Genomic DNA, 27,827 nt, shown 5'->3' with positions numbered 1-27,827 from the left:
CAGGCAAGGCCACTAACAATATCAACCCCACTACTTATATAATTATACAGAACAATAATATAAATGCAACATGCAACAATTTCAATGATTTTACTGAGTTCCAGTTCATATAAGGAAATCAGTCAATTTAAATAAATCCATTAGGCCCTAATCTATGGATTTCAAATGACTTGGCAGGGGCGCAGCCAATCAGAATGAGTTTTCCCCCACAAAATGGCTTTATTACAGGCAGAAATACTCCTCAGTTTCATCAGCTGTCTGGGTGGCTGGTCTCAAAGGATCCCGCAATTAACGAAGACTGATGTGGAGGTCCTCGGCTGGCATGGTTACGTGTCGTCTGCGGTTGTGAAGCCATTTGGACGTACTGCCAAATTCTCAAAACCAGGTTGGAGGTGGCTTATGGTAGAGAAATTTAACATTCAATTCTCTGGCAACAGCTCTGTTGGACATTCCAGCAGTCAGCATGCCAATTGTACGCTCCCTCAAAACTTGAGACATAGGTGGCATTGTGTGACAAAATTACATATTTTAGTGGCATTTTATTGTCCCCAGCACAAGGTGCACCTCTGTAATGATCATGCTGTTTAATCAGCTTCTTGATATGCCACACATGTCAGGTGGATGGGTTATCTTGGTAAAGCAGAAATGCTCACTAAAAGGGATGTAAACAAATTTGTGAACAACATTTTAGAGAAATAAGCTTTGTGCTTATGGACAATTTCTGGGATCTTTTATTTCAGCTCATGAAACATGGGACTTTACATGTTGTGTTTATATTTTTGTTCAGTGTAACATTTAAGAAGGTGGAAACAAATCAATCAAATCTCCCTAGGAACAACAGTTTTACTTTTCAAACTCAAACCAGTGACGCATTCTGCAATAAAAAAATTAGGATCAGCCACCTTGCATAAAGGGAACATATCGAGATGTGTTTTACACGTTACAATTCTATCATCCAAACATGCTGAAGCATCTCTTTTGTTCTCGTTGGTGAAGGTCAGACTGCTCAATGTCAGCCAGATAGTCCCCAGTGAGATGATGTGATGTTGATATTAATGGAGGTGGGTGACAAAAGGAGGTAAGATGAGGAGTTAATGGATACTAACTTCCCGCAGATGAAACGGCAGCCTCATCAATAAGGAAGACATATTGATTAGCCATCTGCCAGACTGTCTCACTACACTAGCACATACAATACCTAACCCAACCACTACATGATGTCATCCCTCTGGTATGCCTTCGCTTTTACAAAGATTTTCAGGGGCATATTGTATTTCTAATTTGTCCTCTGTCCAAGGTGTGTGTCTGAGGCTCTTCTGATCTCCCTGTTCAAAGGATTGAATATGTTCTTGCCACAATAATCTTGGCACAGTAATAATGTCAAGTGAAATGTATGCTCTCATAATAATTTTAGAAAAGGTGCTGTACTTTGGAAAATTTCAGTTTGAGCTAGAATACTTTTACAATAAAATGAGCTATACTTATTAAAAGTAGGAGAGGTAAAACAACTGAATAATATGCATTCCTTATTGAAATGTAGAATATATTGCATAATTCCACAGTTCACATACTGCTAATTAAGGACTCTTTAGCCATAGTGGTAGTTTATCTCAGCAGGTTTAGGCAGTCTGAACAGCTGACGGTTGCTTTGTGCCAAATGCACATGTCTGGGTACTCACATGAAGTGGTCTTTGTTTGTTGTTCGTGGATTTAACAGAGTCTGTTTGGTTTTTGTCCTCAGCTTACTCCTCGTGGCTGTTTGGAGTTATTCCTCAGGGTTTGTCTTTTCAGTTGGAGCATCTTTTATGGTAAGTCTGTTCTACGTTTTGTATTATCATTTCTCAACTGCTTGGGAAAATTGTCTTTAAATCTTTTTTTACCACATCGGCCTACATAACTAAATTACTCTAAAACTTGTCTTTGTGTTGTTTCCTTAGCACTACAAAGCTTATTCAAATAATCAGAGCTTGATGAGTTGATTATGTGAATATGTTGTGTTGTGCTAGGGCAAAAAAACTTGCACACAGGAGAGGCCCCAGGAGCGAGTTTGGAAAAACATGCTCCTAATCTAACTGTCTTGCTCGATTCCTCTCCTATTCCCTCTCAGGCCATCCCTATCTGTTACAAGGTAAAAACATTTCAGGTTCCTAGTGTACTCCAATGTGCCCCTGAAACCTGTGGTACTAGATCTGCGGGTTCCATAGGAATGAGCAGCAGTGAAAGGTTGCCTGCGTGCCTCTGGAAGGCTGCACACTGTTACACAAACAGACTGGAGATATTTCACAGGCTTGTTTTTGCTATGGTGCTGCAGGAACAGAGAGGAGAGCTGAGTGGAGAACACTGACTGATAGATACCTCCTGTCAGCAGAGCTGGAGGCCTGAGGTATGAACTCATGCAGTCTCACGTGACTGACAACCTCCAAGCCAGTACACTTCACCTAAACTCACCTTGTCCGAGTTTGAAAACAACATGCATTAGATTCAATATTTTTGAAACTCACTTCTACTGTAAAGGTTGGGATTCAATCTTACACTTTAGATACATTCATAACTCTCTCACTGAGATGTATTCAACTGTGTATGAGAACATTGTTGGGCAACACAACACCACTGTTGCACTGACAGGGTGGACACGAACACACTGAACATAATATAACTGCTGACTAAGGAACACTTACTGTGTAGAAAGACACTACTACCAGCTTTCAGCGTCCTCTGAGTTTCACACGGAACTTCCCAAAACTGCACCTAAATGATCTTATCTTAGAGTAAGAGGGGGAAGAGAGGGGCATAGAGATCTATTGCAGAAGTTTCGTTGGCCTCTGGTTCAACTTGAAGGTGGAGCTCAAAGCTTCTGGAATGACCATGAGGAGATTGTGGAAGCTGGAGTAGAGACCATGGGCCTGTCCTGACACTTCATAAAATGTAGACGAACAATATTGATCTATGCGGTTAATGACAGAGGGTCAGATAAAAGGCCAAGAGGAAGCAGGCTTCTTGTTCAGCCATAAAGCTGCACTAAGTCTAATGGTGATCACAGGCAGATTTACTAGAGGCCTAGAGGAAGCAGGCTTCTTGTTCAGCCATAAAGCTGTAACTTGATTGTGTTCCCGCTGCATGTTTCACAGTCGAAAGATTGTATGATATTGTTTTGTTTTGTTTGACTCCTTTGATGTTTTGAATGTTTCTTCAAAAGTAGGCCAAATCCACAAAGCGAAGTGTGACATGAGTCATCCACGTTGCTCATGTGCACGTCTTGTATTCAAAATGTAACTTTGCTCTGTTTGGTGAAAGTGATTGGCTGATCAAGTTCCTGTGTTAAGTTTCATGTCAAGACATTCTGAACCCTTTACCGCTTCCTCACTCTGCTCCTGCATTGTGTGCTGAAGTGCTCATGAAGAAGAACGTGTGTAAGTGATCATTTGTTTCTCATGCCATGTCATTATACATGTTTTCCTTTCTCATGTTTGTTCATGTCGGTGTATAGTTGCTCACAATCAAACTGAATTCATTCAATCTGGTTATGTGGTTTGAACCGATGGAAATATGTGAAGTCGAGGATACAACCAAAATAGATGTCTTTGGATTAAGGTTACTTAAAATAGAATTTGACTTGTTTTTTAAAATCTAGATTCCATTCTAGAGGCCCTTTGGATCTTGTTGATATATTCTCAAGTTCCATTAGCACCTCTGCCACCCATTGCACCATTCAGAGAAACTATTTCTGGCAGAAATGTGTTAAAGTTGAGGCATGTGAACAGCTAATGCTCTGTAAACATGTAGTGGTCATGCTAGTGTAATGGTATTTTAGTGTCACACATGGTCTGGCCAGGGTTTTCTGTTGACGTGTGTGTGCTGTGGGCTGTGCAGGTTGGCTTTAGTAGTGTGTTCAGGCCAAGTCATTGGTTTCCTGGCTGAGAAACAGGAAGTGGGCGCAGGTAGCAGTCTGCAGTGAGCTGATAACATGCACAAAAACACTGATTCTGACACTGCTCCATTTGTCCTCCAAGTCCCTCTTGATTGATATTGCTACAGCGATGTGGAGATTCTACATGTAATCCACCTCTGCTGATCCAATATCTGAGGTAGAGGGAGAGAAAACAACAAGGAAACAGCGGGTCACTGCTGTCCTCAGTGGAACAGAAATATTCTTTGAGAAGAAATGTTATGTACTGGATAGCGACTGTGTTCATTACTCTAATAAGGGATGGGTGCCAGACTTCAGCTTTGATACTAAAACATGTGGTCTTTGCTTTGAAAAATAAGGCCTTCTTTGAGCAGTCTTGTAGTAATGCATTCCAGTATTAGCTAGTTGTATTGGAATTCTCCCTGACTTAGTCACATTCCAGGTGTGGTTTTGTAATGGGCCGAGTTACAAGCCACTTCATGTTAAATGTTTACTCAAGTTATTTTTGCTGCTCATAAAAGGTGCATCTGAAAATAACCAGACATGAGTTTAATCACACTTAAATGTGTGCTGATAGCAGCCCAAGGATTGTTTGGTAAATGTGAAGTGCTCTTTGTTCTGTGCTGAAGAGTGTTGTCCACTGTTCAGAGAGGGAGTGGGCCATGGTGTTTGACTGAAAGAACCACTGTTGTCGTGGAGATGGTACGTTGTGTCTTGCAGTGCCAGGGTTCCATACAGAACTACATGTCTGCACTGTGTCTAGAGATATATGCACAACTTAGTTCCTCTTATACGCAGGTGTTATTTTTCAGGCCTCACCCAAACATTTTCCAAAATCACCAGAAGACAGTTACAATTGTGCTAGCTTTGACAGTAGAATGATTATTAGATGTGGTGATTTACGAATTGAATCCTAGTTATTTTTGGAGTGCTGCCAAAGTACTAACTTGTCAAGTATGTGACTGAACGGTAGAGTGTTTTCAGTAACTCACGTTGATGATGGAAATGGGTGATTATGTAATACGCTGTTGCAATACCATTCATGTTCTATCCTGTTGAGAGACCCAGTTTTGTGTTTGGTTCATTGTACAGTTTGCTATCTGGAATTTCTTGGACCTGCAAATTCTGTCATTTTTTTACACTTCTCTTTTCTTTATATCGTTATTATGTATTTAGATGATGGATTTAGACCCCATTTCTGACGTTTACTGTGTTGTATAACACTGCAACCCTTGGGGGATGAAATTCCTAAACAAAACACTATATTTGTCTTACCTCAGGAACACTACCATCATACTAGGCACATGTTTTATGCAATAACAGGGGGAGTGTGCAACCATCATGTGCTCTCACTTTGTGGTAGTAAGTCTTCAATGACATGACACTTTATTGAAAAACACATTTAATGATTTAGAACACACACTTCCCCATGTGTCCTATGTCTTTTGGCAGCTCTGTTTAACTCTTCTATTGAGACAATTGCATTTTTATGCAGACACACAAAGGATGGCATTTGTTTAATTGAGAGGGTATGGGTAATTGAACCAGGACAATACTGTACACAAATAATTATGCAAGGGGGCTGTTCCCCTTGGCCTGAAACAGTCTCATTCTGCATGATTGCCATTGTAGCAATGGAACTGAAGTGCAACGGTCCTCCTGTGTCATGTCTGGTCAATTTGACAGTCTGGTAGTGATGCAAAAGTGCGGCTCACGTTGAAATATTACACAAGCTTTGTCTGTGATGTTTTAGATGGTTATTGTCATTGTTGTGCTCCTTCCAACTATTCTTCACTAGGTTTAAACCTGTTAATGGCCAGGGAATGATCTCTGTCATATTGAGATCTTACTGTGTAATGAACAATAACATATTTATTTATCACAATTTGTCCATTTGTTGACACCATTGTATGTTGCTAAGGAAGCTCCTTTGTTCAAACTTAAAGCTGCAATGTGTAACCTTTTGGGTGACCAGACCTTAGTGTTATAGATCTGTCATTCTTATTGAAAGCAGAAGTGGTATATCTGTTCTGTGTGCGCTATTTTTATGCATCCAGGTTTTAAGCTTTGTTTTCGTACACCAGCTTCAAACAGATGAAAATACAATGTTTTTGGTTATGGAAAATATATTTCACAGAAGTTTAGATGCTACAATGATTCTTTACACTATAGTTGCTTGTTTTGTACCATAAACTGAAATTAGGCAAACTATTATAATTTTAGCAACCAGGAAATGGCAGAGTGATTTCTGCATAGTGCATTAAATCAAATCGAATCAAGCTTTATTTATACAGCACATTTCAGACATGGAATAAACAAAAACAAATAAATAAAATAAAAACTGGAAATAGTTACTACACAACAAAAATAAGAGGATAAAAACTAAATAATAACAAAAACTGAACAAAGCTAAGCAAAGCTAAAAGGTGTGTAATCTCTTTTTAATATGTCCACAGTTTTGTCCCCCTCAGGTTCTCTGGCAGGCTATTCCAGAGTCTGGGAGCATAATAACTAAAGGCTGTTTCTTCATGCCTCTTGGTCCTAGGCTTTGGGATAGTTAAAAGGCCAGTGCCAGAGGACCTGAGGGACCTACTGGGTATTAAAATCATGTCTGACTTAAAAACCAATAGAAGATTCTTAAAATGAATTCTAAAACTCCCAGGCAGCCAGTGCAGTGACCTTAAAACCGGTGTAATGTGTGCTCTCCATCTGGTCTTGGTCAGGACCTGTGCTGTAGGATGAGTCTCTTTGTATCAACCTGGGAGAGAAACGGACGCACCGTGGCAATGTTCCTCAGGTGGTAAAAAGCTATTTGGTCACATTCATAATGTGGGATTCGAAAATGAGTTCAGAATCTAAAATAACACAGAGATTTTTTTTACTTGACGTTTTATCTTTATTGCCCGTGAATTAAAATGTGCGACAAGATTTTCTCTCTGTGCTTTGGCTTCAATAATAAATACCTCGTCTTGATTTAGCTGGAGAAAGTTGAGCAATCCAAGTATTTAAATCACTAATACAGACTAATAATTTATCCGTGGAGCTAAAATCCTCTGGTGACACAGAAATGTAAAGTTGTGTATCGTCTGCGTAGCAGTGAAAACCAATGCTGTGCTTGCTGAAAACGCTGCCAAGGGGTAACATATATAAACTGAACCGGTTAAATAGGTCCTAAACCAATTTAGAACTGGACCGGAAGGACATCATGGTCAACAGTGTCAAATGCAGCACTTAAATCCAAGAGTAAGACAGGACAGAGAGCTGTTTGGCATCTGTGTTGGCTCATTTACCACTGTAACTAAGGCTGTCTCTGTGCTGTGGTGGGCACGAAAACCAGATTGGAATTTTTCTAAAATACAGTTGGCACTTAAAAAATTATTCTGCTGTTTGAAACCCAATTTCTCCAGAATTTTGCTGAAGAATTGAAGTTTGGCAAAATGTTTAAGAGCTAAATAATCTAGATTACTTTTCTTAAGAAGGGGTTTCACCATAGCAATTTTTAGTGCAGTTTGGAAAGTGCCAGCAAACAGGGAGTAATTTATCAATAGCTTGAACTTCTTCAGATATGCAATTAAATACTATTTTGAAGAAGGTGGTAGGAATAGAATCGAGAAGGCAGATAGAAGGCTTAAGTTGTGATATAATTTTCCTGAGCATGTCTGTGTTAACCAGGGGAAATCAATCTATAGTGCCTTTGCCTGGTAGGCTTGGTCTCTCAGAATATCATAATGGACCTGCAACTTTGACTTTCTCTCCACTTCTGCTCTGCTTTTCTGCAATTTCTCTTTAATTGATTAGTTTCCTAACTCATCCATTTGGCTCTCTGTTTGGATGTGGCCTTTTTCAACTTTACTGGCACCATGGCATCAATGGTTACCCTTAATTTGCTATTAAAGTTATCAACTAAATCATCACAAGAGGAAGGCAGAATTGTTGATGGAGTATTGTTCATACACTAAATAAAATCTGTAGCATCTTCAGAGTTAAGATAGCATTTCTTAATAATGTGTTCAGTATTACCCTGTGCTATTGGCAACAAGGTAGCAGTGGTGGAATAAGTACCCAATTGTCATACTTGAGTAAAAGTAAAGATACCTTAATAGAAAATGACTCAAGTAAAAGTGAAAGTCACCCAGTAAAATACTACCTGAGTAAAAGTATAAAAGTATTTGGTTTCAAATATACTTAAGTATCAAAAGTACATTTCATTTCAATTAAAAGTAAAAGTTTTAAATTCCTTACATAAAGTTAACCATTTTCAGTTTATATTTAGCCAGGGGCACACTCCAGCACTCAGACATCATTTACATATAGCCAGGGGCACACTCCAACTCACAATATTTACATATAGTCACATCATTTACATATAGTCAGGGGCACACTCCAGCACTCAGACATCATTTACATATAGTCAGGGGAACACTCCAGCACTCAGACATCATTTACATATAGTCAGGGGCACACTCCAGCACTCAGACATCATTTACATATAGTCAGGGGCACACTCCAGCACTCAGACATCATTTACATATAGTCAGGGGCACACTCCAACACTCAGACATCATTTACATATAGTCAGGGGTACACTCCAACACTCAGACATCATTTACATATAGTCAGGGGCACACTCCAGCACTCAGACAATATTTACATATAGTCAGGGGCACACTCCAGCACTCAGACATCATTTACATATAGCCAGGGGCACACTCCAACACTCAGACATCATTTACATATAGTCAGGGGCACACTCCAACACTCAGACATCATTTACATATAGTCAGGGGCACACTCCAGCACTCAGACATCATTTACATATAGTCAGGGGCACACTCCAACACTCAGACAATATTTACATATAGTCAGGGGCACACTCCAACACTCAGACATCATTTACATATAGTCAGGGGCACACTCCAGCACTCAGACATCATTTACATATAGTCATTTACATATAGTCAGGGCACACTCCAACACTCAGACATCATTTACATATAGTCAGGGGCACACTCCAGCACTCAGACATCATTTACATATAGTCAGGGGCACACTCCAGCACTCAGACATCATTTACATATAGTCAGGGGCACACTCCAACACTCAGACATCATTTACAAACGAAGCATGTGTTTAGTGAGTCCACCAGGTCAGAGGAAGTAGGGATGACCAGGGATGTTCGCTTGATAAGCATTTAAAATGTAATGAGTACTTTTGGTTGTCAGGGATAATGTATGGAGTAAAAATAACATTATTCTCTTTAGGAATGTAGTGAAGTAACAATAAAAGTTGTCAAAAATATAAATAGTATAGTAAAATACAGATATCCCCCAAAACTACTTAAGTAGTACTTTAAAGTATTTTTACTTAAGTACTTTACACCACTGCAAGGTAGTACAAAATACACAGTGTTGATCAGATAAAGCAACATCAACAATAGAGGATATGTCAGTAGAAAGCCCCTTGGTAATAACTAGGTCCAGAGTATGGCCACGGTTATAGGTGGGCTTAGTAACATGTTGGATAAAGCCCATAGATCTAAAAATATTCATATATTCAATGGCCTTGGAGACTGTCTGTTTGTCAACATGAATATTAAAATTGCCCAACACAATGATTTTATCATAGTTCTCAGTAAAGAAAGTGGGGCTACCCTTTGGTGGTCTATATAGGGGTTATAGACAGCACTGGTGGCTGACATTTAAACAGTATAGCATGATACTCAAAAGACCCAAAGTGGCCAAATGAAATATCCTTACAGCTGGGAGCATTAGTCAAAATAGAAGATGACAGTTTGTATAAACTCACTAGAAGGTGGAGTTAAAGGAACATAAATTAGGTTACTCAGAATAACCATAGTGCCATTTCTATAGGAGTTGATATGCTTCCCAAGTCCTCTGTTGGTTATTCTGACAGGGAGAACTGGAGCACTACCAGACTTCGTCCGTCAGTCGCTAAAACAGTTTGATGTTGCTTGAACCAACAGAGGATGTTGCTTGGAACCCCTGCAGTTAGAGGGAAGTATCTGTTTGAATTTAGCAGGAGGATGTGTTTTGAAATGGTGTTTGCCGAAATGTTGCTTATTGCCACATTATTATGTTTTTGCCAAGCAAATATTGTGTAAAAATAAACATTTGATGACAAGGTTTGTAATGGATTTGAAGTAGATTACTGAGGTTTATTTATTTTTCAAGGGAGGAACAAAGCTGGACAGTGAAGTAGTGTTGCATGGTATACCGATACCATGGTAATATCACGGTACCAAAACGTCATGATACTTATGATACCAATATTTTAGAATACCGTAGTCCTATTTCATATGATACTACTGACTTTTTCAGCCCTACCGATCTAAAGAACCTACTGGCTTCTGTTATAATAAAATGTTTAGAAAGTCAGGTTGGTTTATACATTCAGTTGAATTTAATCAACAGCTACTAGTTTCTTGTATGCACAGGTCCAATAATATCTACTTCACTTTCATGGCATATCATCTGTGGCAGCTGTAATCATCCAGCCACATCGCCTACCAGCCCTCAATCATCTGCTTCTCTGTCCGCTCTTCATGCACATCTATTCCTCCATCACTTTTTAAAATATAATTTAACTGTGATGGCAAACAGGGATGAAGACCCTGATGAGTTTTCTGTTGTTAGATTTCTAAATTTGTTACATTGGAGCATTCCATCACCTGTTGTAACCAATGATGGGTTTATATAGTGGTTATAACCAAGCGCACAGGCCAGTCTGAGTAGACCTTGCAAGTTAACTGTCATACAGCCTCTGAGTGCCAGAGAGGGAAAATGATTGCAGCATTACAGCCAAGAAAATGTATTTTCTCTTGCCTAAACACTACCTTTTTTTTAACGCATATTACCCAAGATTACTTTTTTTCTTTCTAAAGGGATTTGAAAGCATTTTAGATAATTTCACAAACCATGTCAACGAATGTTTTAATCTAATCCCGGGCTGTGGGGCGAACAGGATGCTAGGCCACAGATTTATTTTCCCGGTGGTATTGTGATACTACTTGGTATCTTGATACCTGACCTGGTATCATATCGTTAGTACATTTTTGGCCTCGTGACAACACTACAGTGAAGCACATAACTAGCTAGAAATTAAACAGAGCAAAGCCAGGTCTAATATTTCATGGACAGACTGCAGAACCTAATCAAGCATCTGACCTATTACAAAAACTTTAGTTCTGGGTTAACCAACATTAGACAAGGCCTAAAATAATATTTGCTGCCAGCAAAAACACACACCCTGTTTTCAGCTTAATGTTAGCCTACAAGGTGCTCTTTATCATTTCAGGATGTGAGTACAAAAGTATCAATAGCCTCATAGAATGCAGCAGGTATGTGTAGGCTTTCATTAGGAATGTTACATTAGGAATGCTACATTAGGAATGATTCAGACTGGTTGGGTTAAATGTGGAAGACATACAATTCGGTTGAATGCATTCAGTGGTGCAACTGACTAGGTATCCCCTTTCCCTTAGCCCTGCTTTTGGTAACTGGCATCAATATAGGCGACTAGAGCTCATCTCACTTTGTTGACTGCTGTTGTTGTCTGACAGCTTTAACCAGGTGCCTTTTACAGGGCCCCAAGCACAACTGTGAATATACTACTCTACTGAGTCTCCCTGTGAAGAGCCAGCTGATTAGAGGTGTGAAGACTTTAGTTGGAGAAGATTCCACATCACTGAGGCTTCTGGGGTAACCTTGGTAACCTATTCATGGCAATACTGTCTTGGTGTGAAACTTGTATTATTGTGTATTATATATTACACATTACTTACACAGTGCCTTCAGAAAGTATTCACACCCCTTGACATTTTCCACATTTTGTTGTGTTACAGCCTGAATATAAAATGTATTACATTACAATTTTTTTGTTGTCACTGGCCTACACACAATATCCCATAATGTCAAAGTGGAATTATGTTTCAACACATTTTTACAAATGACATAAAAAATGTAAACTTGAAATGTATTGAGTCAATAAGTATTCAACCCCTTTGTTATGGCAAGCCTAAATACGTTCAGGAGTAAAATAATTCTTAACAAGTTACATAATAAGTTGCATGGACTGAGTCTGTGCGCAATAATAGTGTTTAACAGGATTTTTTTAATGACGACCTCATCTCTGTACCCCACATATAGAATTATCTGTAAGGTCCCTCTGTTGAGCAGTGAATTTCAAACACAGATTCAGCCACAAAGACTAGGGAGATTTTCCAATGTCTCGCAAAGAATGGCACCTATTGATAGATGGGTAAAAAAAGCAGACATTGAATAGCCCTTTGAGCATGGTGAAGTTATTAATTACACTTTGGACTGTGTATCCAAAGTTAACATTAGCCTACTACAACTAGCTACATATTGAACTTCCATTCTCTCAGGCCAGGGGCACAATGTATGTATTTATGGTTGTTTCGGAATCGCCGTTATAATCATTGGCCAGTACGGAGAATTAAGTAAAACCACATGTCCAAATCGCGATCTCCATCCATAGCTAGTTTAGGAAAGGGACAATTTTTGCTAGCTAGCTATGACATTTGGCTTGATGTGATGTGATTGGTGTGAAGCCAAATCCAAACTGGCTTCCCTTGACAGTTTTTTTTTTTTTTTTTTGGTGCTCCAGGATTATTCACAGTGGAACTCAGATTAGCTCAACACTTATTGGCTATTACTGTTATTTATTTATTTTATCAAGGGAGGCCACATGCTTGCTGTCTTCCCTTGCATTCAATGCTACGGTCAGCCACAATATCATACTATTTTAGACCAGACAGCATCAGAAAATGGGCTTTACATGCAGACAGAGGGGCGCTGTTTTGCGCGATCAAATGTTCACACGACGCGCACCACTGAGATTATTTCAGCCAATTATGAAACACAGAGAGATGGGAGTCAAATGATTTTATATTTTATATCTTAGTCATTTTTTGGGGAACCCTGGCTTCCCTTTGCAGCCATGAATACACGCCACCTTGATAAATAAAGAAGACACAAGTGACAGCGGGCCAAGAAACGTCACAATTTATGCATGATGCTTACCTATGAGCTGAAACTTCACGAAGACTGCTGAATGTCAGGCGGTGGCATTTTTCCTTTGACTGCATACAGCAGCTCAAAAACAAAAGGCCAAAAAGCTACACAATGAAACGTTTCTCAGAATGTGAGAAAACTATATGATGCCCGGTTGGCTATGTTTAAGGTCGCCAATGCAGTGCACTCAAACCACTGAGGTATAGCACCCAACCATTGCCGAGCTGCAGTGGTCTCAGCACTGTTTGAGGGGGAGGAGACTAAACTCAGATTGAGCCTTTCGCAAGGAGCTGTGGCACGCATTCAGTGAGATCACATCCTTCCATGCATTGCTGTTGCCATCGATTTAATAGTTAGTTATTCAGTCAACTTTACACAGATTTTCGATTTATGGAGCTCGTTTTGGGCAGAAGACATGTTATAAATAACCGTTAAATTTCAGTTTTAAAGCTATGAATGTCCTTTCGCGCAATGTAATCATGGCAAGTTCTTGAGGAATTCTCTCCACCTTTTGTTTGATCACGTTTTGCTCTACCCTCGGAGTTTCACTGCGAACGGGCGCATACAATCAGTCATAATGTGGGGGAGAAACGAATTTGAGGATGGATTTGATACTTTTAAAACAGGTAAGATCTTATTATTGAGATTTTATTGAAGAATAAAACCCATGTGTTTATATTTTCATAGCAATAATGTCTGAATAGACTAGAGCCTTGCTCATGCTCATATCTGTGAACGTCTTCACAAGCTTCTAGCTAGCTGATGCTAAACTGATGGATACAGAAGGGTTTCTGCTAGCTCTCTAGCTAGCAGTAGTAGCCCTCTCCCGGGGCATCTGGTGTTTCTTGATAATGCTATGATGAAGCCTCGTTGTTGATGCGACATTGTAACGGAAATTCCTGAATAGATTAATTGTTCATGACAAAATAATGCAGGTTGTAGAGAGAGCGGAGTTTTTTCCTTATCGGTTGATTTAGCGTTCTGCTCGTCCTGATAGCGATTTCTGTTTCTGGACTGAGATTCGAAAGATGTCCACATTGTAACATTTTGATATAGCTTGCTACATTATGTCGCTAGAATTATATTATGATGAATGGACCACTGCGTTGTCAGTTATTATAGCTAAGCATGTCATGTGGCCAGATTTATAGTTAGCTATATCCTCTAAAGCGGGCCAACATACCCCCCCCCCCCCTCCCATTGTCTCTTACAACTATGTAATAACACTACACGTCGTTAACAAAAACTACTCAGCCCAAGTTCAAAGCAATTAGCCTACTAACGTGTTGTTATGAGGGCCTCCTGAGTGGCGCAGCGGTCTAAGGCACTGTATCTCAGTGCTTGAGGCACCGCTACAGACCCGGGTTCGATCCCAGGCTGTTGGTGTGGCTGGCTTCCTGGTTAAGCGAGCAGTGTCAAGAAGCAGTGAGGCATGTCAGGGTCGTGTTTCAGATAAGGCATGGCTCTCGACCTTTGCCTGTCCCGAGTCCGTAGGGGAGTTTCAGTGATGGAACAAGACTAAATACCAACTGGGGAGAAAAAGGGGTAGCAACATTTTTTTGTTACCTAACAACAATTTGATATAAAGTTTTACCGATCATCAAAAGTATTCTGCCACCTGAACTGCAGGACAGGGCAGTGTAGGTCAGTCCATGGCTTGACATTCACTTTTTTTTGCCACTTGTTCTTCTTACAAGTAGGACAGATTTTTGACTTATCCCAAAGCTCAAGTCACTTGTCGTCGTCCCCACTTGTCGTCGTCCCCACCCCAAAAAATGGTCTGTAACACCATGGGCCAAAAAGGTGACTGAAAAGTGGGATTCAAAGAACCACTTCACAATATAACAGTCATTATTATCACTGGTTTTGACAATGGATGGATGCTGGTCTCTAATCCCATGTATTATATCTCCTGTCATTATGGCCTTGAACAAGGCACTTAACCCCCCACAAAGTAAAACACTGCATTGATAGGCTACTGTATAAAACACATGGTCTGTCAACCCTCCATCTGGAGAACTACTGGGTGTGCAGGCTTTTGTCCCAACCCTGCTCAAACACACCAGGGTCCGCTTATCAAGGTCATCTGGACATTTTTCACAATGTGGTGTGTTTGAGCAGGCCTGGAGCAAAAGCATGCACACACAGTATCTCTCCTGGACTCTCCTGGAGGATTGTTGGCCACCCTGCAACATTACAATTACCACCAAATCATCTTTGTCTTTATAAAATAATAATAACGTATCAAATAAAATAGATGAGAATCCTAGACAATTTTGAGCGTTTGTACAACCGGAGTTTAACTAAACAGCTAACTAGCGAGATAACCGGCCAAACAATATGTGTTGAATTTGCTATCTGGTTAGTCAGTTGTAGGCTATACCATTATTCTACAAGCTGAGCAATGTATTTCGCTCTCTCTGTCCTCTGGAAAGACCCACTGGCACACACCCAGGTGCAGAAACGTCTTTTCCACGATTGCCATTGCTGACCAAAAATGAGCTATAACTGGGCAAGTAACTGACTTAACTTGCAATGAATATCAATAAATGTGCACACGTAGCAAGGCTCACTTTGATCTAAAAAAAAAAGTAATATCAAGACTGCATGATTGAAAGACAGTTCGTGCCTGTCAATGCAGGCCTAAATAATTATATTCTTAGGTGCTGTGAGATCTGTCAATGCAGGCCTAAATAATGATACTCCAATGCACTCTGCAGAGATTGGGGGGACTGTGTATAACACATCGCATTCAGAAGACACTTCGATGCACTTCTGATCGGAGTAGCCTAATTGTTTGATATTGTGATTTTTGCGTGATTTTATTTACTTGTCCATTCACACAACTTAATCTATAATCTGCTAGTCCATCAATTACTTGTACTTGCCCTGGGCAGGTGGACAAGCGTTAATGTCAAGCCCTGCAGTCTGGTCTGAAATATTATTTCTGCTCTTCTGAAGCACAATTTCGATAGATGTTTTGAAAGTGTATTTTGGAGTGCCTCAGCCCGGTGTCTTTGTGATGGTCACAGTAGAGCAGGGGGACAGTAGGACGGTCACCTCTCCATGTTGTGGAGCAACATTACATATCACATCTAGGCTGCACCCCCTTCAACCTGCTGCCTCCTTCTGGCACAAGATAGGACAGCTTTAATGACTCATGTCTTAGCGGATTACACAGTCAGAATAGAATTTGCAGATAGAGGACATATGGCCCCACAGTGTGTAGAGACAGAGATGGATTGATGGGATGCACCACAATGTGTTTGAGACTCACCTGGTCCTCACCTTGTCCAACCTGAGTCATTACCCATGCACACATTACTGTTGCTGAATGTGGCAAGGGCAAATGCCTGAATGAACCCGAGGAGTCTGAAACCAAAAATCCCTCCTGCCATCTGAAATTATTCAGGAAATATTGTGTAGGCTCTGCTTTCATTTCCATGCGCCTGGGAGAGGGCTTGTTTTCACTAGAGGAGGACTGTTATTATAATGGGCGAGTGACTGGTTTTCACAGTTATGGATTGGTGTAGTTTAGCACTAGACTAGGGCCAAGCACACTATCTGTAAAAGCTGAATATTGCAGGAGGCAAAAAGTATTTCCATATCTGACTGTGTAACACAATTACATTGACTGTAATTAAGAGAAATGTAGATCTATCCTAGTTGTAACGTACAACCGGGCTTCAGACAGGGTCTGTTTTTTGCCATCTAGTTAGCAGTTGTGTGTTTACTAGATTGGGGAAGGTGTGTAGAGCAACAGTAATGTAGTCTGTAACCAAAACATATGCCAGCAGAGCTAAGCAGCTGTTATTAGGGTCTCCAGCTGTGCAGATTCTGTTTTCTCTAATAATCATCAAGCAATCCCGATCTGCTAGAGATAAGGTAACCCACCAAGACAACATTTATTGGCTAAATATTCTCCCAGTAACCAGGAAGAGTTAGCTGTTATGTTACCCTGGGTGGTAGGCTAATTCCTTTTATCTGTTATGAAAACACAGGATTGTTAAGGTAGAATGTTTGACAGTTTGACCTTTGTTGGGACTGAAACAGACTTACAGCGTAGTAAACAGTGTGTGTTACTAAGAAATGCATTCCTCCCTGACCGGGGGTCATGCCTTTTAGGTTCCAGCACCAGCTCTCCTGGATGGGTCCCGGGGTGTGAGTCGCCATGGCAGGGTACCTCCTCGGCTCCCGGTAACAGTAACCGAGGACGACGCCACAGCACGGCCTCCGACAGTGGTGACACGGGCATCGGCACGTCCTGCTCCGACAGTGCGGAAGGTAAGGACTGGCACAGAAAGGAGGTTCACCCTCCACAACACTCCAAAAAACATATCATTATTATTTTTTAAATTCTGATTATTTTTTATTTTATTTTACCCCCTTTTCTCCCCAATTTCGTGGTATCCAAATCTAATTACTATCTTGTCTCATCGCTACAACTCCCGGGAGAGACGAAGGTCGAAAGCCATGCGTCCCCCGAAACATAACCCAACCAAGCCACACTGCTTCTTAACACAGCGCGCCTCCAACCCGGAAGTGTCGGAGGAAACACCTGGCTACCTTGGTTAGCGCGCACTGCGCCCGGCCCGCCACAGGAGTTGCTGGTGTGCGATGAGACAAGGATATGCCTACCGGCCAAACCCTGCCTAACCCGGACGACGGTAGACTGATTGTGCGTCGCCCCACGGACCTCCCAGTCGCGGCCGGCTGCGACAGAGCCTGGAGCGCGAACCCAGAGTGTCTGGTGGCACAGCTAGCGCTGCGATGTAGTGCCCTAGACCACTGCGCCACTCATTATTAGCAACACAGAGAGAGAGAGAAAATCTTACTTCACTTCATCCTCTTGCTAAGATTCTGCTGTTATATAGATGAATAGTTCTGAAGCTATGGATGAGGGGTTTCTGAAGGAAAGTAGTGATAACAGAAATGGAAACCAAAGTAATGTCCTTTTGGCAGTAATGTGGCTAAACTGTCTGGATAACTGGAAGGAATTAAACAGAGATTTAGGGGAGACTCCTAAACCACCACAAATTGAATGGTTTGGGACACACTTTCTTAACTATCCCTGTCTCTCATCCTAGTTTCTAGCTACTGTGGAAGATATGTATTCTTTCCAATAGTCAAGACTACAGCTCTTACATTTGGATGGATTACTCCCTGTCTTACTGCGTCCTAGATCCTAGTCCTTACAGTCCAACTTGAACATACAAGAGGACTGTGGAAAACGTTTGCCTATAAACAAGTCCATCTTGGACTACTAGTTTCTAGTAGCCAAACTTCAAAGCCCTACCCAGTTTGGTGTTGTGGCTTGGCCAGATCAGAGGGTGTTGTCGGCTCTCCACTCTCGTAAACTTCACAGGGCCAGATGTCAGGACCCAGGCAGACCCTTCTACCATCACCCTTCCCTTGGGAGCTGGGACTGGAGCTCTCTGGTCCGGCCATCAAGCCCCTATAACCACTATAACCATTAACAGCTGGCCAGCCACAGTCTGCCTCAGGCCCAGGGCTGATCAAACAGATGCTCTACGTTCAGGTCACTGAGACATTTTGTGGGCTGCGTTGGGGAGATCAGTTTCAGGCCTTGCTTTGTTAGGGTCATTTAAACAAGCTCACAGAATAGTTTTGTATTTCTTTAGGAGCTCACACACTTAGAGCTTCAGACACTGGTGAATGTCACTGCTTTGTGAGAGATGTGGATAAAAGTGAATAGGAGAGTGACTCTCCCAATAGCAGAGCAGAGTCTTCGATTTAGAGACCTCTGTGTCCCACTCGACTGTACACAGACAGCACACACCCAAAGGATGTGCCGTTACCGTGGGAACCCTCCTAGTTAATTAAGACACGAGCAGTCAACAGTTCCTAATTGGTGCCCTTGGCGATGATTGTTGCCCGTGGCGATGATTGGTGCCCCTGGCGCCAACGTTCTGTGTGTCCTTACCTGCGGAAACACCCAGCTGGCCTACTATTTCAGCACCCAGCAGTTGGCACCCCGTCCTTCTCCATCCTCCCCCCATGCCAGAGGCACTGGGCCGGGCTAGGGCACACAGTCAGTCACTCCCTGGAGCCTGGCTGGATATGGAGCTGCTCTGATGCCCCTGCCTGCCAGCCTGCCTGTCTGTGTGTGTGTGTGGGGAGCTAACTAATACTGAGCCCCCCCTCCCTCCGTCTGATGAGCACCGGACCTGTCAGACTCCCATTGATTGCAGCAGCTCTGCTTTTAATTTATCTCAATATCTTCAGTTCAGGAGCCTATCAGGCACCGCAGATGCCCAGAAACAAGGTCAGACACAGTTCTTCTCTCACTTTTCCATCTCTGCTGCTACTCTTTCATTCTCCCAGACTGACGTGTTAGGATCACGTGGGATAACATCGACTTGACTTCCAGGATGACCTGTACTGGCTCTTGTATCCTGCCTATTTTAAACCATAAATAGTGAATTGTTTTCTTTGTTGTATTTTCGTAAACCCTCCTTACTGAATGCCGTAACAACTGGGGATGTGAGTCGTTACAGGCAGAGAGAGTGCTGGAATCAGAATTAGGGCGACTCTGCCATGACAATGGCTGTAATGTCTAAGTGGATAGATCAGGAGCTCTGCTATCGCCACCTCATTGGGAGGAGACTGAGACCACCCTATAGCATGACTACATACTGTAGCTAGGCTAACTACAGACAGACAGAGGCAAGATAAGGTGAGATTATGTTCACGTTGTAGGCTCAAGTGGCTAATCCACTGGGCTCTGTGTGCCTGTAAAAGATTAATGTAAAACAAAGGTCTAGCCATTAAGGGATGATTGAATTCTCTGTTTTTCCTGTTTGTTTTGTTAGGACATTGGACTCAACATTTTGAAAGATACCTTTTCGCTATTAAACCCTCTCTTTTCTGGATCTCCTGCAGTGTACACATTTCCACCTCATGTCAGTGCGCTGGCATTTGAGCTTCTGGTAAATCGGTCTTTCTCTCCATCCAGTTCAAGCAGGGACACAACTAATCTCCTTGTTCTAATATCAATGTATAGCTGCGGTTCAAATGTGGTATTTATGCAACGTTGGTGTTTTTACTCCAAACACTTGGTTTCTGGAGGAGATATTCTGTGCAGACTATGGCTGTAATCCACACAAAGGGAGGATTCTATTCCGGGAGCCACTGCATAATCACTGCATCAAGCCTACCGTTTACAATTGGCTTATCATCTCTTCCTCCCCATATGACGGGACAATCTGGTTTTACACAAATCCAATCAAAACGTACTGACAGTATACCCCCTCAGTACCCCCTATCAAGAGATTGCTATCTTGTGCACTCCTCAGCTCTTTCTGTCTCCCTCGGTTTTCTTCTGACACAAACGGCTCTATTTCCATCCCCTTTTTAACCCAATGCGTCCCACCGTAACCCTGGCTCGTTTTGGACTTCTGACCCCTTTTAAACATTGTGTGTTTGAGCTACAGACTAATGGGTTGTACCATTGTATTGGTCTATTTCTTCTGCATCCGTAGATACATTAGTCTGTGTGATAGACGGGGGCTGAGCTAGAGGGGTGCTTGTGCACGGGGCCAGGCCTTTTTACAAACATGTCTCTAGAGTCCAAATGATTTGAGCTATAAACTATTAAAAGCGATCTATGGAAAGCTGGGACTCTCACGAAACACGCACATGTTTAGCTCTGTCATGCTCACCAGCTACATTAGTCATTAGAAGGAAAGGGGTTCTTCTACACAGGAAATCCCAGGACAGAGCGTCTATAATACAGTAATAAGCTCGCATACTGTAGTTGCTGTCACAAACTCCACACAGTTTTCACTGACTAGTTGGATATTAATTTCCCAGTGGGCAAACTATTTCTGTACTTACAGCGTTCATATGAATTCATTTTGATCAGGGTTTTGCTTTGGCAGAACTTTTTTGTTGCTATTGACATTTGTCAATAAAACTCATGAATGCAAAGCACATTGTTTTGTGTTCTACTTGTCGCCCTTGTTGTCCTGAAAAGAAAACACTCTGGTGTGAGGCTAAATATAAGGGGCTGAACATGCAGATAAATGAAAAGTCGATTTTTGCTTGGGTCTCGGGACTGATAGGGTTAATAACATCATCATCGCAACACATGCTTATATAACACGCCTGCTTTTTTTGTGTGTGTTTAAATGTTGTGCCTATAGTAACTATTCTCGGCCTGATTCCGGTTCATTAGGAGGTAGGATACAGTGGATGGGTGGCCTTCGGCTGGGGGACATTGCTGCATCCAGGTCACTGCTTTTTCCCTGGTTTCTGTCCCATATCCCAACACCAGTGACCTCTGATGGCGAGACACCGATGCCATCGACCAATGGGTCTAGATTAGTAGCCAAAACACAGGCTCAGCGGAAAGGGGCCAGTGAACTCTGTCCAGCCTCAGAATTCCAGACATAATATTAATGTAAATATAGGTCATCCATCCCAGCCAGCATGCTAGGCTGTCTGTCTACAGCAGCCCGCTTGGAGCCATCAGATTGGTGCATGAAGTCAGCTGTAGCTAGTTCTGTATTCAGGGTTGCACATACTGTTACAAGCGCACATCTGAGCCCTGAAAAGTTTAGAATTACATTTAGTGTGTTCTCGACTTCTAGTATTAGCGCTGGCAGGCTTGGATATTTGCATCCATGATTCAATGCCTCCCAGTATAAGTGCAGAGATGGAACGTGTTCACACTGGGGTAATGTAAGAGAACTCTGATGAAAGACCCTGTCTGGTGAGTTACTAGGCACATTGGACATTGGTGTAATGGTGCGCTCTCTTTCCTGATTGTGTGAAGTCATCACGTTTTTGAGACCTGCATTTGTATGCAAGATATATCGGTTATGGTTGTGTCTTCCTGTCCCTAGATGTAATCTCTGTATCCGGGTGGGTGTCGGATAACCCTCTCTCAAACTCTCTGGGGGACCTGGTTTTCCACAAAACGATCCAATCCGGATTTTTTTTATCTTGCTGTCTTTGCTCTTCAGTTATATTGCATTGAGCTAAGTATTTGATGCATCGTCTTTCTGAGTCAACCAACCTGTAACGAACGACACAGTTTTCCAGACCTATGGAGAATCCAAGAGCCCTTCTATAGAATCTCCCCGTTTCTAAATTAGCTCTCCTCCGCGTGTGACCTAGAACAAGGAGGAAATTCCTCCAGTTTGGAACCATGCCGCCCCATGACCCTCCTCTCTAATTATACATGGCAATGACAGCACCAAGCCTCCACATAATTACCTCTGGGGTGTCTTATGACTTCACCATGGTGGTTTTGGGTAAAACAGGCCCGTCAGACGTTTGGAGTAGCAGGCTGTAAAGCTTTTGATTGGGGGGCTTTGGTGGAGATGTGGGGGGATGGTGAGAGGAGAACATATCTGTTCAACAGAGTGATTTTTGATTCATGTCTACAGTCTGTTTCCTGTTGACGTCTCCAATGACAATGAATGTCTAGCGAAATGTTCAGTCAGGGTTTACTGCTCCATGCAGGGTTAACATCTTAGTCAAGACCAAGTGAAGGTCCTCCTGATATCAGACCAGGAGTTGTTTGTGGCATTATGACATGGACAGTGTAGTAGAGTACACATATAAACCCCTAAAGGAGTTGTTTGTGGCATGACATGGACAGTGTAGTAGAGTACACATATAAACCCCTAAAGGAGTTGTTTGTGGCATTATGACATGGACAGTGTAGTAGAGTACACATATAAACCCCTAAAGGAGTTGTTTGTGGCATTATGACATGGACAGTGTAGTAGAGTACACATATAAACCCCTAAAGGAGTTGTTTGTGGCATTATGACATGGACAGTGTAGTAGAGTACACATATAAACCCCTAAAGGAGTTGTTTGTGGCATGACATGGACAGTGTAGTAGAGTACACATATAAACCCCTAAAGGAGTTGTTTGTGGCATTATGACATGGACAGTGTAGTAGAGTACACATATAAACCCCTAAAGGAGTTGTTTGTGGCATTATGACATGGACAGTGTAGTAGGATTTCATGCTGCAGTTCCAGCTACAGTCCTTCTCCAGAGTCCCGAGGTCACTATAGACTGTGTGTACACCACCAGGCTCTCAGATTCTGATTTTGGCCCTGCGGAGACATCGAGATCAATGGAGTGCTTTACGTAATGCAGGTCAAGCCCAGGCCATTATCGGGGTGTTGGGTTACCATGGAGGAGACAGCGGTTTGGAGAGGCAACCTGAGCTGAGCCCAGTAACTTATGGGCCTGCAATAAACACAGATGTGGCTCAAGACATGCAGGAAGGATGCTTGTCATTCCATTAATACTATAGAGCTTTCATACGTATTGATGAAGCGCTCAGCACTTCCTCCATCACGAAGGCTTTACACTCAACACTCAACCCTTTGTATCAATAGTGGGTGTCAGGTCTATAGCTCAACGTGTCTATGTTCCATTCTTCATAGTCCCCCACTCTTGCAGGCCCTTGTATGACCAATTCCATTTCTGTAGAAGGTAAGCTCACATTTTGGAGGGAATTCTGGAACCATTGTCCCCTGTTCCCTCTGTGCTTTTAATGGTGTCTAATGCATTTAGGCGGCTCAACCATCCATGTAGATTAGCTGTCTAGAATCCCAGTTTCTAGCAGGTTGGAGCCATTTTGGAGCAAATCTCCTGCTGATCCGAGCCTAGTTTCCACCTCCCAGGAGGGACTTAAGTGGTAAAATTGGTTTTAGTGTAGATTTGCACCATCCCAGGCACGCTCGGCCAGTTGGGGCTCATCTCATTAATGTTTGACTGTGAGGGGGTAATTGTGTTAGGCTGGGCCCCCAGATCCTTGCCCCTGTCAACCCTCTAGTCCCTAACACGGCCGCTAAACCAGCTGCTCTTATCCCATCTCACTTAATGATGGGTTGAGGCAGGGCAGGCCACACAAAGCCTTGGCAAGGACAGTCCTTCACTCAAGTTAGCAAGGTTAGAAATCAAGTTAGCACGGTTAGAAATCAATAAGCTAAGGACCCTGGGACTATACACCTCCCTCTGCAACTGGATCCTGGACTTCCTGACGGGCCGCCCCCAGGTGGTGAGTGTAGGTAACACAGGGGATCCTCAACACAGGGACCCCTCAGGGGAGCGTGCTCAGCCCCCTCTTGTACTCCCTGTTCACTCATGACTGCACGGCCAGGCACGACTCCAACATTGTCATTAAATTTGCCGATGACACAACAGTGATAGGCCTGATCATCGACTTCAACGAGACAGCCTATAGGGAGGAGGTCAGAGACTTGGCTGTGTGGTGCCAGGACAGCAACCTCTCCCTCAACGTGATTAAGACTGAGGGAGATGATTGTGGACTACAGGAATAAGAGGACCGAGCACGCCCCCATCGATGGGGCTGCAGTGGAGCAGGTTGAGAGCTTCAAGTTCCTTGGTGTCCACATCACCAACAAACTAACATGGTCTAAGCACACCAAGACAGTCGTGAAGCAGGGCACGACAAAACCTATTCCCCCTCAGGAGACTGAAAAGATTTGGCATGGGTCCTCATATCCTCAAAAGGTTCTACAGCTGCGCCATCGAGAGCATCTTGACTGGCTGCAACACTGCTTGGTATCACAACCACTCGGCCTTCGACCGCAAGGCACTACAGAGGGTAGTGCGAATGGCCCAGTACATCACTGGGGCCAACCTTCCTGCCATCCAGGACCTCTATACAAGGTGGTGTCAGAGGAAGGCCCTAAAAATTGTCAAAGACTCCAGCCACCCTAGTCATAGACAGTTCTCTCTGTTACCGCATGGCAAGCGGTACCGGAGGCTTCTAAACAGCTTCTACCCCCAAGCCATAAGTCTCCTGAACATCTAATCAAAAGGCTACCCAGACTATTTGCACTGACACACTCTGTTGTCATCTATGCGTAGTCACTTTAAAAACTCTACCTACATGTACATACTACCTCAACTAACCAGTGTCCCCCCACATTGACTGTACTGGCACCCCCCTGTATATATTGTTATTTTTTTACTGCTGCTTTTTAATTACTTGCTACTTTTATCTCTTATTCTTATCTGTATTTTTTTGAAACTGCACTGTTGGTTAGGGGCTCGTAAGTAAACATTTCACTGTAAGGTCTACTACACCTGTTGTATTCGGCGCATGTGACTAATGAAATTTGATTTGAGTTGTTTGTTTTTCAATCAGCCCTGCTTTCATATGGTAATCCCGCTGTGAGGTTAGGGCTGCATGCTAAATGGTAGCTAGCATATCAGCCATTCCGGTAGCAGTGCGCTAACACACAGTAGCTAGCTAGTGCGGTTAGCTTTAATAGTGTAATAAATAAGCAGCGTTCCTTTGTCCCCTGTCTCTTCCCTGCCTCTTCTGCTCAATAGCTCACTCTCTCTGAGCCTCTGTCTTAGATATGGATGAATTGGAGCGAGTTAGTTTCTCCACTGGGACCAGGGCTCAGTGCCTGATTTGGCATGGGCCTTCGGATCCTCAAAAAGTTCTATAGCTGCACCATTGAGAGCATCTTGACTGGCTTCATCACTGCTTGGTTTGGCAATTGCACCTCCCTCGACCACAAAGTGCTACAGAGGGTGATGTAGACAGCCCAGCACATCACGGGGGCCGAGCTCCCTGCCATCCATGATCTCTATATCAGGCAGTCAGAGGAAGGCCCCAAAAATTTCCAAAGACTCCAACCACCCGAGCCATAGACTGTTCTCTCTGCTCCTGACCAAACCAACAGTCTCTGAGACAGCTTCTACCCCCAAGCCTTAAGACTTCTAAATAGCCATAAGACTGCTAAATAGTTCATTAAATGGTTACCCGGAATATCTGCATTGACCCTATCTTGCACTGACTCTATGCACATTCACAAGACTATATATACATGTACACACTGTATGCACACTCACACTCACACACACTACACTGACACTGACACTGTCACACACAACCCACACACATCCACATATACACACACACGCATACCGACACAACACCCACGCACACACACCCACATACACACACACTAATCATATGCTGCTGCTACTCCATTCTTTATTTTACTCTTATTTTTATCTATTCTAGTCACTTTACCCTGCCTTGATGTATATATCTCCCTAAAATACCTCGTAACCTTGCACATTGACCTGGTACTGCTACTACCTGTATGTAGCTTCATTCGTGTGTATTTTATTCCTCTTGTGTTACTATTTTTCTTTTGATTATTTTTTAACTAATAAGCAGGAGTCTCACAGTAAAGTCTACACCCGTTTTATTCGGAGCATGTGACAAATTTTAATTTGATTTGATTTGCCTGTCGGCTTGTGAGTGAGTCTCTAATCACTGTCACCTTTCCAGTGAGTCACAGCCGGGCTGAACCCAGCTCCGTCTTCCTCCCCCGTCTTCACAGAGAAACAGCTTTGGCGACGTGGCTTTTATGCACCACATGTGACCCGACGATGACTTGGGCAGCGTTAACAAAGGGAAAGGTGTCCCTAATGCTTTCCAGTCTGGGACTGCTCTTATGGTACCACTGTGGAGGGAATCGAACAGACCTGTTGTTAAGGTGGCTCTGTAGAGTTTAGAATAGTTTGTGTCTTTCTTTGTCTTTCAGGCGAAGTGAGTGAGACATTGTCATGTGTTATAGGTGTTTGTTGGCTCCTATCTCTGCACTGCTGGCATTAACACGTATTCTTCTGACTAAATATGCAGTTGTCGGAGAGAATGCATAAATTACCACCTTAAGGAACTGTAACTCAGGTCAACCAACAAAAATTGCGAAGGACATTAAGATAGTGTACTAACTTGCATGCCAACCTGCTATTCCACCGTGCATGTTAGCATTCTGTTACATTCTGTTATTTACATGGTGCTGTTACCGCAAAACACTGTTTCCCATAAATAATCCTTCAATCAAAACAGAACCCTCTTACACCAATCCTGGACCCAAGGAACATAATCCCAATTTCATTAACACCTCATTTAATGGCTCTTGTAAAACTGCTCTTTGTACATAATCTCATGTTATTAGTAGGATTTATGAAATAAACCGGAGGCCCCCAACTGTTCTGAATCTGTTCTGTAGTTTAGGGGAGCTTGACAGGGCTGGGGGTGTCAGACGGGAAGAGGTCCAGTTCATGTATGGATTAGTCAGTCGACTTGGAGGTGAGCCTTTCTGCAGCCTCCAGCACTGCCCTTTGTAATTAGTGGACCCCCCTAATCTAGAGGCGATGAAATGACCGAACGCAGCTTGTCTGTCTGACTGTCAGTCCATGCCTGGTACACACACTGTCCATCGTCACCGCCCTTACACAGGCTAGTGTGGGTGGCGGGGAAGAGGAATGTGTGTCTGTGACTGGTTGTGTATGGTTTGTTTCCCCTTCCAGCAGTGTAAAGGGGATGGCTCTAAACACTGTCTTCTAAAAGAAGGCTTGATTGATATTCACCCAACACCCAGCTCCTCCCACCTCCTTTAGGTTTCCCAGGGAAACTATACTTTCCCCTTAGCACTTCTCTGTGAGTTTTGTCCATTCTCCACTGTGTGCACTTTCACATCAGCTCTTCATCTCTTCATTCCCTGGATGCATCTCAAGTACATTTTCCAGTCAGTGTTTCTCTAGCTAACTGAAAACAATCAGGGACTTCCACGGTGACACAGTGTTTCAAGGTACTGCTGCTAATGTAGGCTACATTGTTCCTGTGGATATTTTGGTAACATTCAAGAGAAGTCAGTGGATTCGCCACCCGTTTAGATAAAAGACGCCATCCATGCATTTCTAATAGGATATTCTTCCATCCTGAACCGATCTGAGATTTGATTCATTTTGAAGAGTTGGGAGACTGTAGTGTGTGCAAAGCTGATTATGATGAGTGGAGACACAACCAGGTTGGCAC

At 42.7% G+C, this 27,827-nt stretch overlaps 1 protein-coding gene across 1 annotated transcript in view; it reads left to right on the top strand.

The window, feature by feature from the left end:
• Positions 1–27,827, top strand: part of LOC135505998 (DNA helicase MCM9-like) — a 109,751-nt gene that overhangs the window by 18,634 nt on the left and 63,290 nt on the right. The window contains exons 13-14 of the mRNA XM_064925320.1: positions 1,742–1,808; positions 17,086–17,244. Coding sequence (XP_064781392.1) covers positions 1,742–1,808; positions 17,086–17,244 — 226 coding nt within the window. The remainder of the gene's footprint in view (positions 1–1,741; positions 1,809–17,085; positions 17,245–27,827) is intronic.

This window comes from Oncorhynchus masou, chromosome 19 (genome assembly GCF_036934945.1).
Source record: "Oncorhynchus masou masou isolate Uvic2021 chromosome 19, UVic_Omas_1.1, whole genome shotgun sequence".
NCBI classification, from domain to species: domain Eukaryota; kingdom Metazoa; phylum Chordata; class Actinopteri; order Salmoniformes; family Salmonidae; genus Oncorhynchus; species Oncorhynchus masou.
Note: the sequence above shows the minus strand (reverse complement) of the source record. Positions and strands in the feature narration are given on the sequence as shown.